This window comes from Mustela lutreola, chromosome X (genome assembly GCF_030435805.1).
Source record: "Mustela lutreola isolate mMusLut2 chromosome X, mMusLut2.pri, whole genome shotgun sequence".
In the NCBI taxonomy this organism is placed as follows: Eukaryota; Metazoa; Chordata; class Mammalia; order Carnivora; family Mustelidae; genus Mustela; species Mustela lutreola.
The window spans coordinates 130,771,392-130,785,099 of NC_081308.1; the positions used below are offsets into that span (position 1 = coordinate 130,771,392).

General features: G+C 49.5%; 1 protein-coding gene across 1 annotated transcript; it reads left to right on the top strand.

Annotated features, from left to right (window-relative positions):
* The first annotated feature begins 3,297 nt into the window (after positions 1-3,297).
* On the top strand, positions 3,298-7,517 carry PNMA3 (PNMA family member 3). The gene is made up of 2 exons (XM_059158279.1): positions 3,298-3,623; positions 3,897-7,517. Exon 2 carries the CDS (start codon positions 4,005-4,007, stop codon positions 5,394-5,396), a length of 1,392 nt encoding a protein of 463 aa, XP_059014262.1. The 5' UTR covers positions 3,298-3,623; positions 3,897-4,004; the 3' UTR covers positions 5,397-7,517.
* The last annotated feature ends 6,191 nt before the right edge of the window (positions 7,518-13,708 follow it).

Consider the following 13,708-nt stretch of genomic DNA (forward strand, 5'->3'; position numbering starts at 1 on the left):
GCAGAATAAAATGGTTGTTTTAAGCCAGTATGTTTTGGGTAATTGGTTACACAACAAAAATAACTTTAATGGAAAAAGTTCCCAGATTAATAACTTCGATGAAACATAAAAAAAGGAGAAACATCCCAATGAAGAAATAGGAAAAATAAAAATTTCAAACAAAAGGAATCAGAAAGGTATTTAACCTCATTTATAATCAGAGAAATTCAAAATAAAAGCACAATGAAATAATATATGAGCCACATACTATTAAATGTTGGTGGGGGCACCTGGGTGGCTCAGTCAGTTAAGCATCCAACTCTCAATTTCAGCTCAAGTCATGATCTCAGGGTCCTGGGATGGGGCCCCGTGTCTGGCTCCTCACTCAGCGGGGAGTTTGCTCAAGGATTCTCCCTCTCCCTCTGCCCCTTACCCTGCCCAAGCTATTTCTCTCTAATAAATAAATAAGTCTTTTTTTTTTAAAGGAGGGCATGTGATGTGATGAGCACTGGGTGTTATATGCAACAGATGAATCACTGAATACTACATCTGAAAATAATGATGTACTATATGTTGGCTAACTGAATTAAAACTTAAAAAATAAATGATGATGATGTGGAAATCGATAGAGGTTTAAATTGGTATAGCAACCTCGAGAACAATTTGACAATTTATCTTAAAACTGAAAATATTCTTTGATTCAGCAATGCCACAGCTAGGTACACACCTTAGTGAAACTCTCCAAGATTATTTAGAGCAACATTATTTGTGATAGCTAAAAATAAGAAACTAACTTCTGTCAATGGGAAATTTATAAATGAATTTTTGTACACATACACAGTCCTACAATGAGATATTATACAGAATTGAAAATTGATGAAACAAATCTGCATGTCTCAAAATGGCAGTTCTCACAAACATGATTAGTTAACTAAATGGATGAGTACTTTTATATAAAGTCTAAAACAAGAGAACATAAGGAAATGCAAAGAAATGTAAATGAAGAACAGTGCCTCCCTCTATGGGGCAGAGAGCTGGAGGCTATTGAGAAGGAATATGCAAAGAGGTTAACTTCATTAGCAGTGTTTTATGTCTTAGGTGCTAGGTATAGAAGTATTGGTTGCACTTTTATACCTTTTTGTATGTTAAATATTGTAGAATGTATTTTTTATAGTACTTACTTACCAGAAGCTCTTGTAAAAAAAAATTCCCAGGTGTGTTTCAGACCCAGCAGATCAGAATCCCCAGAGGTGGGGCTTGAGAATTTGCCTCCTAGGTAACCCTGACACTAGGGGCCTAAGCCAGGAGAAGCCCATCCCTGTGGAGGTGGTGTACTTCATGCTGTATTAGTCTTCCACTTTATAAGTGACATTTATCTATCAGTTCCTCAATTTTAGTGCCTTTGTGCTAGCTACCATGCAAGAAAATGTGGACATAAAAACAAGATCTTTTTTCTTGCTTCATGGGTCTTCTCAAATAGAAGTGGAGGACACATTGACATTGAGTGGAGGAGACATTATCCTCTGTTGTCCTTTGAGCAGAGAGTTGAGGAGGCCCTAAAATGAGAGGGAAGGTTAACTCCAATTACAAAAGGTTTCAAAAGCTTTCAAACTGAACATGTTGAAATCAATCAGTTCGACCCTGGTGTCCGTAAACCCCTCTTTCCTGATACGCAGGACAGCCACAGCCTGCTTCATTGCACCTGATTGGGACCTCTACGTGTTTCCGCCAAGAGAAATTCTGGATTCCCCTCTTTGCCTTGGCTGTACTTTGCATCTCTCCATAATGTCTCATAACTTTGCCATTTACTCATTGTGTGACTGGGCTGGCTGTGTCCCTTCTCTGAGACTCCCTTTCTGCCTCTGTAAGTTGAGCAGATGGTTAAGTCCTCAGAGTGGCAAAAGTTGGACCAGTATGTAGCCTTCCAGGTCACCATGTTATTTCATTGCCTTTCTGGGATCACAAAAAGCTGATTTGAAAATTGGCAACCAAGTGTTTTATCAGAGACATGGATTCTGAGTAACCTCCTAGATGTTTTAGGAAAAAGAAGACACATGTGGTAGACTTTCAAGGCACTCCTGACTAGATCCCATTCCATATACCATGGAAAGTGAATCACGAGTTTTGGAGAAAACAATTTTAGACAGTCTTGCCATTTTCCCACGATTGAGCAGAAGGAAACCTACAAATCTGAGGCGTAGCCAGTTTTGTCTCTAGTAAATATGAGGAAGATTTTTCTTCCTTACCAGGACTGTGAGTGGAAGTAAATTCTAATGTGGATGAAACAACCAAAAGAGCCATAGCCTCAAAGAGTTATGGGGACCAATTTAGGATCTAAACTGGGAATGTGAGTGGAGCGTTCTATGCCCCACCTGGTACAAGGCGGCTTTCCAGACCTGGTTGGGTGAGTGAGCCTCCCAAGGGTCATCAAGCACAGGCTCCTGCTTGTGTGACTGGGGAGAGTCCTGCCCACAGGAAGCAAGGATGTAGTTAGCAGGGCAGGCAGGAGCACCCAGAGCACTGGACCCTTTGCATGAGGGCAGCCACTCGCTCCATTCTTCTGATGGCCCTGGGGTCCTAGGGATGCAGCACAACCCACAGCCTACTGCCAGGAGGAAAATGCAGGCCCAAGATGTTGAGCTCCATTTCCAGACAGTGGACTTGACGCCCTCAAAATGGAAAAAGCCCAAGCAAACCAGAACGGTGGGTCACCTTTCTAGGGACAGGCCACTGGCACTGGGGTAGCGACGCGCCTTGGCCAGTGGGTGTGGGTGGGCGGGTCGTGCGTGCCCCCACAGCGGCCTCGCCCTCACCCCGCAGCAAGCCTGGGGGCCTGCAGACCCTCCCTCCGTTGGGGTGGAGTGTGTGAGTGCTCGAGTGTGCGCACGAGGCGTCTCCTCCACGTAATTAATGGCACCCGGACGAGGTGCTGCCCGCCGAGCTGGGACAGGACCAGTCTTGGTCGGGGTGGAGGAGGGGGGCAGCAGGCGAAGAGGCCCCCAGGACGCCCTCCCCGCCCCCATCCCCGTTCCCCACCCACGCCAGAGCGCAGCGCCCCGCGGGCGCCTCTCGGGCCTGCCCAGCCCCTCTCCGGCGGCTCCCCGCGGACTTGGGGGCCCCCGCGGGTGTGGAAACCCTCGCCACGCTGACGCGCCGAGGGCACGCTCCGGGAGCGGCGGGCGGTGGACCGGGCTGGGTCAGGGATGGGGGCACCGAGTCGCGGATCCCCCGGGTCCCCCCACCTGTGCCAGCGGCTCCTCAGGGGGCCGGGGGTGGGGGGGGGGAGGAGCAGCTGACGTCACGCGCGGTCCCGGGGTGCCCGCGGCGGTGGCCGCAGCCCGGCCGCGTGACCCGCGCGCGCCAATGGCCGCGCCAATGGCGGTCTCCGGGGCGACGCGGAGGGTCCGCGCTCCGCCGCCCCCGCGCCCCCGCCCCGAGTCCGCAGTGCAGAGAGTGGCGGCGAGCAGGCGCCGGCGCGCTGGCCCACGTGCCGCGCGGAGCGAGGGACCGCGAGAGGAAGCGGGAGAGAGAGCCGCGCGGGAGAGCCGGGGAGAGAGGCGCGCACCGCCCGGCCGCGGCGCCGCGCAGCCCCTGCGCCCCTCCTGCTGGGGCCTCCGCCGGGAAAGACCCCGACCCAGAGGAAGGTACCAGGCCCCGGGGAGGGTGCGCTGGCCCCCCCCCCTCCCCCGGGAGACCCCGCCGCCCTCCGCCCGCTCCAGCGGGACTGCGGCAGCCCGCGGGGGCGGGATGGGGGGGGAGGGGGAGGAGGGGGCTGTGGCCCCCCCCGCGGGTCGGTGGAAGGCGGGGCAGGGGTCGAGCCTGGGCGGCAGAGGCGCCGCCCCGGGGGAGGAGGGTCACCTGGCGGTGGGAGGAGGGTGTGGGCATTAACCTCGCTCTCGTCCGGTTCCTGTTCACAGGCTGTGGAGACCTGGTCTGTCTCCTGTCGCCCTGGGACTTGACTCTGATATATGCGCATCACGAAGTGATCATTCCCCCCTCAACTAGACTCCGCAGAGACTGGGGACATGCCATTGACTCTGTTGCAGGATTGGTGTAGGGGGGAACACCTGAACACCCAGCGGTCCATGCTCATCCTGGGGATTCCTGAGGACTGTGGTGAGGATGAATTCGAGGAGACTCTTCGGGAGGCTCTCAGGCACCTGGGCAGGTATAGGGTCATTGGTAGGATGTTTAGGAGGGAAGAGAATGCCCAAGCGTTTCTCTTGGAGCTTGCCCAAGATATTGACTATTCTTTGATCCCCAGGGAAATACCTGGAAAGGGAGGGCCTTGGGAAGTGGTTGTAAAACCTCGGAACTCAGATGGGGAATTTCTCAATAGACTGAACCGCTTCTTAGAGGAAGAGAGGCGGACAGTGTCTGACATGAACAGGGTGCTTGGATCGGACATCAACTGTCCTGCTCCAAGACTGGCCATATCTCCTGACTTCTGGACTTGGGCCCAGACCCTGGGGGCCGCAGTGCAGCCACTGCTAGAACAAGTGTTGTACAGAGAACTAAGAGTGTTTTCTGGGAACACTGTGTCCATCCCAGGGGCATTGGCCTTTGAAGCCTGGCTTGAGCACACCACTGACATGCTACAGATGTGGCAGGTCCCCGAGGGTGAAAAGAGGCGGCGGCTGATGGAGTGCTTGCGGGGCCCCGCTCTGCAGGTGATCAGCGGGCTGCGGGCCAGCAATGCTGCTATAACTGTGGAGGAGTGCCTGGCCGCCCTGCAGCAGGTGTTTGGACCTGTGGAGAGCCGCAGAATTGCCCATGTAAAATTTTGTAAGGCCTATCAGGAGGTAGGAGAGAAAGTCTCCAGCTTTGTGTTGCGTTTGGAACCCCTGCTCCAAAGAGCCGTACAAAAAAATGCAGTGTTACGGAGGAATGTGAATCAGGCTCGCCTGAAACAAGTCTTAAGTGGGGCTACCCTTACTGACAAACTTCGAGACAGGCTTAAGCTGATGAAACAGCGAAGGAAGCCACCTGGTTTCCTGGCACTGGTGAAGCTCCTACGTGAGGAAGAGGAGTGGGAGGCCACTTTTGGTCCAGACAGGGAGAGGATACCAGGGCTAGATGCAGGCATAAGGTCATCTGCCAGAGCCAACGCTTTCAGAGCAGTGTCCTTCCCTGCCCCTGGCAACACTCTTCAGGCCAGGCCTTCCCAAGGCTTCAGACGCAGGAGGGGCAGAGGACAGCACCGAAGGGGACGTGTGCTAAGGGCCAGGTCTCGAGGTTCAGGAAAACGGAAACATCACACGTTCTGCTATAGCTGTGGAGAAGATGGCCACATTAAGGCGCAGTGCAGCAATGCTCCAAACCTGCTCTTGGTAAGGCAGAGGAGACAGGCTGCAGCAGAGTCGGGAAATGGGAACTGGGCTTGGGAAAAGAGCCATCCCAAGCCCAAGACCAAGTAGGCTCCGGAGAACAGGGCAGCTCCTCTTACTACAGGCCAAGGAAATGGAAGAGTTATTGCAAGAATGGAAAGGGGCAGTCCACACAAACAGCAGGGTACTCGAGTGGGGTGGAGGGGCAAAGAAGCCAGACCCAGGCTGAGCCCCCTCATCCTCTGTCAGCTGAAAGGGACTGCACTCACCAAGCCACACAGGGCTCAGTGATGGCCAAGAGCAGTGCCCTGAAGAGGTGCCAGAGACACAAGTGGCAGGCTGCCACATTCAGCACATGGGGTTCACCAGATGCAGGCAAAGACTTCGACATCACAGAGGCTGAAGAAGGTGCAGCTGGGGACTCGGTCATTGGTCCCACTGTCTGGCCACCCCTATATGCCCACCCCATGGGCTCCAAGCTGAAGATGCCTACTGGCCCTCAGGCCACATTGGGCCTGGAGGAATCTTCCCCAGGGCCAGTCCTACCAACAAGAGTCAGCTCTTGCGCAGCCAAGAGGAAATGCCCTGGCGCAGATGCCACACAGTCCAGCCCGTCTTTAGGGTTGTCTGCACTGCTCTAGGGGAGCAAGAAGGCAAGAAGGCAACACCCTCGAGCACCTGCACGAGGGAGAGCAGGAGACCCAAACGCCCTGGTAGCCCAGCACCAGCCTACGGGCAGTTTCCTTCCCCTACAGCCTGGAAGGGCTCTGAGGGCAAGGGGAGCAAAGACCGTGAGGCGAAGACCCCTGGGCCACACAGAGTCTCGGCTTAGCCTGAGAGGTGGGTGGCCGCATACCTGGCCGACCAGTACGCTACAGCTGGCTCTAGTGTGGCTGGATGTGCAGGGAAACTTTTGTTCCAAAGTAGGAAGAGGAAGAGAAAGAGGAGGAGGAAAGGAGGAGAAAAAGTATAGGAAGGAAGAGGAAAAGGTGAAGGAGAAAGAGAAGGAAAAGGGAGAGGAGGGAGGGGGAGGACTTCGTGGTGCGACGTGTTTCTGCTTTTGTTTGTCCGGTGTCACTGGAGACCAGGAGAACATGGGCAAGGAGACCTGGGACTGGCCTGGTGAATCACAGTTCAGCAGCTGCCAATGCCAAGGCTCCGATCCCTGCCAACCTGGGGAGCTGGCTTGGGACACCCCTGAGTGGTCAGCCCCAGTCTAGGTGAGGGGCACCCGGAGCCATCTGCCATCCATACTGGACTGGGAGATGTTAGGGACCATTTCAAAGGTGCCAGCCTCTTGGGTCTCCCAAGAGGGAGACCCTCATGTGCACCCCCCCCCCCAGGGCACGTCGCTCCATGTTCTGGGAAACCCGCTTGTGTCTCTGTGGGGCCCTTATGACCCACGTGTCACGTTACTCCCCCACCCCACTAGGTCCCGTTCCTGTACAGAGCCTTGAGGTGTGCAAGAGCCCGCGGTGGGTGTCCTGGCCCACCGGGGCAGCCACCCCCCCAGCCCGGGGGCCTGCCGTGAGCCTCAGTGGCGACCGGGGCTCCGCTCGCTCTCTCTCCCAGTGTTGTGAGCTCCACCGCTGCTTTCTCGGTGTAGATTTAAGCCGGCCGCTGCTTGTTCTCGTGGAGATGTGTGTGTGTGTGTGCTTCTCTGAGCGGCTGTCCCCAGCCCCATCTCCGAGATCCCCAGCCCAGTTCCAGGAGACGGCCGGAAGGATGCCCGAGGGCACGGCTGCTGCTCGCCCCGTGACCTCGGGAAGGAGGAACCAACCAAGGACCGAGGTGGCCAGCGGGAGTCTCCACGGGAACCGTGCTCTGATGTGCCACCCCGTTGTTTCTTGTGACTCCGTGTCCCCGGCTTGGCCGAGTGTCCCCTGCTGCGTTTTCCGCCATCCCGGGACTGTCCTGTGCAGACCATGGGGCGGGACCAGGCCCCAGCCTGTCGGCCAGAGGGGAGGGTGCGTGCCCTGGGGTGAGGGGACGTGCGTGGCCAGCGTCCGTCGTCCTGGCCAGAGGTTGATTGTGGGGCCCCCAGGAAGGGAGACTGAGGCGGGAGGGCCACGGTGTTGGGGGAAGCAGAGGCACCTCGTTTGGGACCCCAAGAGGAGGGGGAGGCCATGACCCATGGGCTCTAGTGGCCGTTAGATGTTCCTCTCTCTGTTGTCATTCCCTGTCTTCGATGGTTTCATTACATGTTTTCTTCAATAAAGTTTATTGAATGTGTCAACTGAGTCTTGCATCTGCTGTGGGCAATTGAGGGAAGGACCTACTGGGGATGTGGGTGTAGTGGGGAAACAGTGGCCTGGTCAGCATGGGAATATATGTGGGGTAAGCTCCATGAGAACTTTGCAGTGTCTTTTTTTTTTTTTTTAAGATTTTATGTATTTATTTGACAGAGAGAGACACAGCAAGAGAGGGAACACAAGTTAGGGGGTGGGACAAGGAGAAGCAGGCTTCCTGCTGAATGGGGGGTCCGATGCACAAATTGATCCCAGGAGCCAAAGATCATGACCTGAGCCAACGGGAGACCCTTAACGACTGAGCCACCCAAGTGTCCCAGCTTGGCAGTGTGTTCATTGCAAAAGGTGGTGAACATCTAGGGAACATTGGCTTATAGACCTGGCAAGGAAACAAAGCTAAGCAGAGCCAGATGGTTCCAGTGAACAGAATGTTGCTGGGAGTGTTCAGTGGCTGTCTGGATTCTCAGGGCACTTAGGGAACTTCCAGGAATAAGGGAGGGTAAGGAGCAGCAGGAAGTAGCCCAAGGCCCCAGCATCCCTCCCTGTCTTATGGGGCCTCTGGGCATCCAGACCTAGAGCATCAAAATCAAGCCAGCCTGTGTTATTGTATCTGTAAGTGTGTGTATGAGTAAGTATGTGGAAGTATGTATGACTTTGTGAGTGTGTGCTTATAAGTATGTCAGTGAATGTGTATGAATATGTGTGAGTATGTAAGACTGTGTTAGTGAATGTATGTAAATGGGTGTTGAGTGTAAGCATGTACGAGTATGTGTTACTTTGTGCATGAGTGTGTGTGACTATGTGAGTATGCAGGTATGTGGGTGTATATTTATATGTGTTAATGTGTTCAGGGAAAATGTGTGTCAATGTGTAAGTTTCTATATATGAGCATGAGAGTGAAATGAACAGATGTCAGTGAATGCACCTGTGTATAAATGTATACATGGGTTAATGTGTCTTGTATGTGACTGTGTGAGTATGTATGAATTTGTGAGCATGTACAAGTTTGTCTGTACATAACTGTGTGTGAGTCAATGTATGACTATGTGGATGTCCAAGTATATATTTTTGAGTGTTAATGTGTATAATTAGATTTGTGTCAGCGAATGTATGTGAGTGTGTGTGAAAGTGTTCAAGAGTAAAAATGTCTGGTGTATGAGTATGTATGAGTTTGCGTGAGTTAGTGTGTATATGAGTATAAGTAAGTATGTGCTAATGGGTGAGTGTACCTGTGTTCGTGTATGAGTGAATGAATGAGAAAATGTGTGAGCGCTTGTGTGAGTGCATGTGTTAAATGGTGGTTTTCATTTCTTTGAGGAATCAAACAGAGACAGAAGAAGGCAGAGCAAGACACATGTCAGTGCTTCACAGAACAGGAGCAAGACTTATGTTGGTAGGTACCCAGATGATGAACTCTACAGCTGCCTCTACTATGCAATCATCCATTTGCAGCCCCTGGCATGTTACTTTTATCAAGGTTTCTACAGTTGTGTGTGTTACTAATATTCTTGTGTGATCAAAGCCTATGTGAACATCTGTTTGTGAGTCTTTTTTCTGGACTTTTGTTTTCCTTTCTCTTGGATAAACACCTAGCATTGGAATGGCTGGGCCACAGAATAGGGTTATGTTTAACTTTATGAGAAACTCTTCACAGATTTCCAAAGCTGTTATGATAATTTGGACTCCCATCAGTACTGCCTGTTTCTTGGAGTTCTCAAAAATTTCATGTTGTCACCTTTGAACTTTTATCCATTCTGGTCAGTGACTCATTGTGGTATTTCACTGTGCTATCAATTTGCATTTTTGTGATGATTAATGATATGGAATACTTTTTTGTGTGATTATTAGCTATCCTGCTTAATGAGCTGCCTATTCAAGTCCTTTATAAGATATACCTGTTGGGACTATTTTCTCCCTGTTATGTCTTGTCTATTCACTTTCTTAGTGGTGTCTGTTCATAAGTAGATAGATTAAACTGTGATGAGGGTTCACTGCATCCTTTCTTTTCTTCTATAGTGATTAGTTAATGGGTCCTGCCCAAGAGATCTTTCCCTAACCCACATTTGCAAAGGTATTACCTTGTTTTCCTCTAGAAGCCCTGTAGTTTTAGCCTTGCATTTAGGTCTTAGGATGTGCCTAAATTAATTTTTGTATTTGAGGGGAGGTGTAGGGTCAGGATGCATTTGAAAAAAATTCATTTTGACACTGATTTTGTTTGGAGTGTTGGTAAAAAATTAGTTCTGTACTTGTGGTCTATGATGGTGTTCCATATTTCCCTCTTCTGTACTTTTCAGTTCCAGACTTTCCATTTGGTTCTTCATTATAGATATCACTTTCCTATAGAGACTTTTCCTCATTGTTTCCTTCATTATTTTTATGTTTCCCTTTCAATTCTGGAACATATTTATTTCCAATAGCTGTCTTAAAGTAGCTGTGTGTAGGGGAGCCTGGGTGGCTCCGTGGCCTCTGCCATCGGCTCAGGTCATGATCTCAGGGTCCTGGGATCGAGCCTCACATCGGGCTCTCTGCTCAGCAGGGAGCCTGCTTCCCCCTCTCTCTCTGCCTGCCTCTCTGCATATTTGGGATCTCTCTCTCTGTCAAATAAATAAATAAAATCTTAAAAAAAAATAATGATGTGTTAAGTTGCTGTATGTTAATCCCATCATCCTAGCAATTTCTGGGCCTACTGGCACATTTCTCCCTTGTTTATGGGTCATGTTTCTTTCCTTCACATATCTAGAAGTTTTGCATAGAGGCCATTTTGGCTATTATGTTGTTAAGAGTCTAAGTTTTGTTTACCTTATTTATGTGTTCAGTTTTTTTCCACTATGCACTTTGTTCACTTACTAGCCTTTCAGGGTTTGTTGTTAAGCTTTGTTAATGTAGGTCTTATAGAGCTACGTGAGCCATTTTCCTAATGTATGACTACACTGGGTTCTGTGATGAACATCTGGGGACTTCAGTGTGGTGTCTCTACTGTGGCTGGCGGGAACACTGTGTAAGCTCTGGTAGCTCTCTATCTTATAGCTCCTGGTGGGTGTTCTGTGTCCAAACTTGTGGTGTCTCAATCTGAGCATGCAGAGTTAGTATGCAGTTATAAACTCAGCAATAACTTTGTGCCATACTCTGGAGTCTTTCTATGCCCAGTTCCCTTCTCTCTAGTACACTGCTTGCAAAATGGAGTAATATCCAAATCCACAACTCAGCAAGATTGCCACTGCTTCTTGGATTCCCTCTCACTATGCCATAGACTGTGAAGTACCGCCATGTCAATCGCGGCACTGATCTTTGGCCTCACCTTGGTTATTTGCCTTCTCTCGGGTCTCACAATCCTGGCAAACTCTCCACAGCCAAGAAGCTCATCCTGTAGAGGACAGAGTTAAATGGTTAGAAGATATTTGGTACCTGAAGAAAAGGTTAGTGTAGATGGGGCCCAGAGTGATGAATAGAGGGACAAGGAAAGGGAGCAGGTCCACAGGGAACGTGTATGGGGCTGTGCAGTTCCTATGGTGCCCATGCTATCTTTGGACTTCTGCTCCAGATATGCAGCAGACTGCAGGAATCTCCACAGAAGTATCACCACCCTAGCAGTTTGTAAAGAAGAGGAGTAACCTGCTCATGCCTGTGAACTACAAAAGTCAGTCGGAAAAAAAGTGTTTGTAATGAACTAGAGGGAGATTTGTGTCATATCAGAAGTGCTTATACAGGTCCAGGTGATAAGTGAACCCAGAGGCTATTGAGTGTTACGTACTGAGGTTAGAGGAATACCAAAGCTGGGAGTCAAACAGATTCCTGTCAGACAGGATCTCTTTGCAGACCTAAGCCAAAATTCTCCATTGAAAAGTGGCATTTTGCCTAGCCATCTCCCACTCCCTAGAGGCAGCTGTCTTTGTCAGCTAGTACCTGCTCTTTTCTAGACCAAAACTACAGGAGGAATTCAATGTCCCAAGAGGGAGGGCCTAGGCTCTGTCTAGAGGCCATGTTCTACTGGCTCCACTCTTGTGTGAACTGACCCTGAAAAGGCTCATTTCTGCCAGGGAGTGTGTGAGGACCACAAACTCAGGCAGAATTGATTTGTCCCGACTTTGCCCCAGTATGTCATCCCAGGTAAGGCCAAACAACTTGCTTACAGTGAACTACCACTCTTAGTAGCAAGTGTTTACTGGATTGCTCACAACCTCTTTGCCTAAAGGTAACGTTTCCTTGACATTCCCCCCAGGGATTCTGATCACTGCCCTCCTCACACACACACTTGTGGTTTGGAGAAATCATAAGCTGGTTTGTCTGCAGCTCACTAGAGCTTTGGGGAAACCACCTATAGACCCACCAACAAGGACACAGAGGAGGGGCCTACAGCAGCCCAAGCTGGTGACGGGTGACAGAGCAGTACATACAGGAAATACACATGGCCAGCTCCCACAAAACCCTGAGGTTTCCTTGGCAACCAAGGTCCCAACCCTCCCACAATATGTGGGCGAGCATCGCAAAGTCTTCAGAGCTAGTGTCATAAAAGAAACCCAGGCAGTTCCTTTGGAAATTCAAGAGGAATAAACCTTTCCCAGGTGTATTAGACTCTTATGGATGCAATAAAAGTTACCATCAACTGGGTGGCAATTTATCAAAAAAGAAAAATTTATTGTCCCACAGTTCTGGAGGATAGAAGTTGGAAATTGAGGTGTAAGGAGAGTTTGATCCTTCTGGAAACTCTGAGGGAGAACCTGTCCCATTTCTTTATCCTAGCTTCCGGTACCCTTAGTATATGGCAGCACGAATCCAGTGTGCACATGGCATTCTCCACTGTGTATGTCTCTGTGTCCAAATTTCCACTTTTTATAAGGGCTTCAATTGTATTCCATTTTAACTAATTACATCTGCAATGAACCTATTTTAAAGAAAGTTCACATTCTCGCAGAGGCAATATAGCTCAGGGGGAGAGCACTTGATTGCAAAATAAGTTCACATTCTGAGGAACTAGGAATTAAAACTTACCAAACAAATTTTGGGGGTACAAAATAAGTTTATAGCACCAGGTAATCAAAAATACCACCTCAAATATTATGGTTCATACGACATTAAGCATGGCAACACAATCAATTAATTATAACAATATATCCAGTACTCTTTCTTTTTTAAAAAAATATTTTACTGGGTCACCTGGGTGGCTCAGTCGGTGAAGCATCTTCCTCTGGCTCAGATCATGATCCCAGAGTCCTGGATGGTGCCCTGCTTCCCAGGGTCCTGCTGCTCCCTCAACCTCTGCCTGCCACTCACCCTCCTTGTGCATCCTGTCACTCTCTCTGTCGAATAAATAAATAAAATCTTTAAAAATATTTTCTATTGATTTATTTCCTTATTTAGAGAGAAAGAACATGAAAACGGAGGGACAGAGGGAGAGGGAGAGAGAGAATCTCAAGCAGACTCTGCATGGAATGTGGAGCCCAACATGTGCCTTGATATTATGGTCCTGAGATCATGGCTGAGCTGAAATCAAGAGCTGGATGCTTAACCAACCGAACCACCCAGTGCCCCCATTTATTTTTCTTAAAAAGACACAAGGAAAGGCTGACCACAACGCCTAATAAAATTAGTGACTTTATTTTTGAGGTTTACATGATTGTTACTTATTGATTCCCAAAAGACCAACACTCGAGGGAAAAACACGCAGGGATGCCTGCCATACATTCTATTATAATGCCTTATTTGATAGCATAGCGTTTTAGTTACAGATCACGTACATTTATAACATACCAGGTGATGAGTCTTGTCACCCAGTTCTGCAACTGGTTAGAAAATAGACAAAAGGGTGATACCTCTAGAGAATTTAAACCTCAGTATTGAAGACGTTAGTAATATATTATTCTTATTATTCTATTATATTATAATATTCAAAGAGGTATCCTATCACCTGTTTCTTAGTGTTTTAGAACATATTCTTCCAGGGGCGCCTGGGTGGTTCCGACAGTGAAGCCTCTGCTTTCGGCTCCGGTCATGACCCCAGCGTCCTGGGATCCCGCCCAGCATCGGGCTCCCTGCTCGGCAGGGAGTCTGCTTCTCCCTCTCCCTCTGCCCCTCCGCCCCACTCGTGCTCGCTCGCTCTCGAAGAAATAGATAAAATATATATTTTTTAATTCTTCCATCTGCATATTAACGCAA

Coding starts and splice junctions, on each gene's coding strand:
- PNMA3 (XM_059158279.1), top strand. CDS start 4,005: ATGCCATTGACTCTGTTGCAGGATTGGTGTAGGGGGGAACACCTGAAC.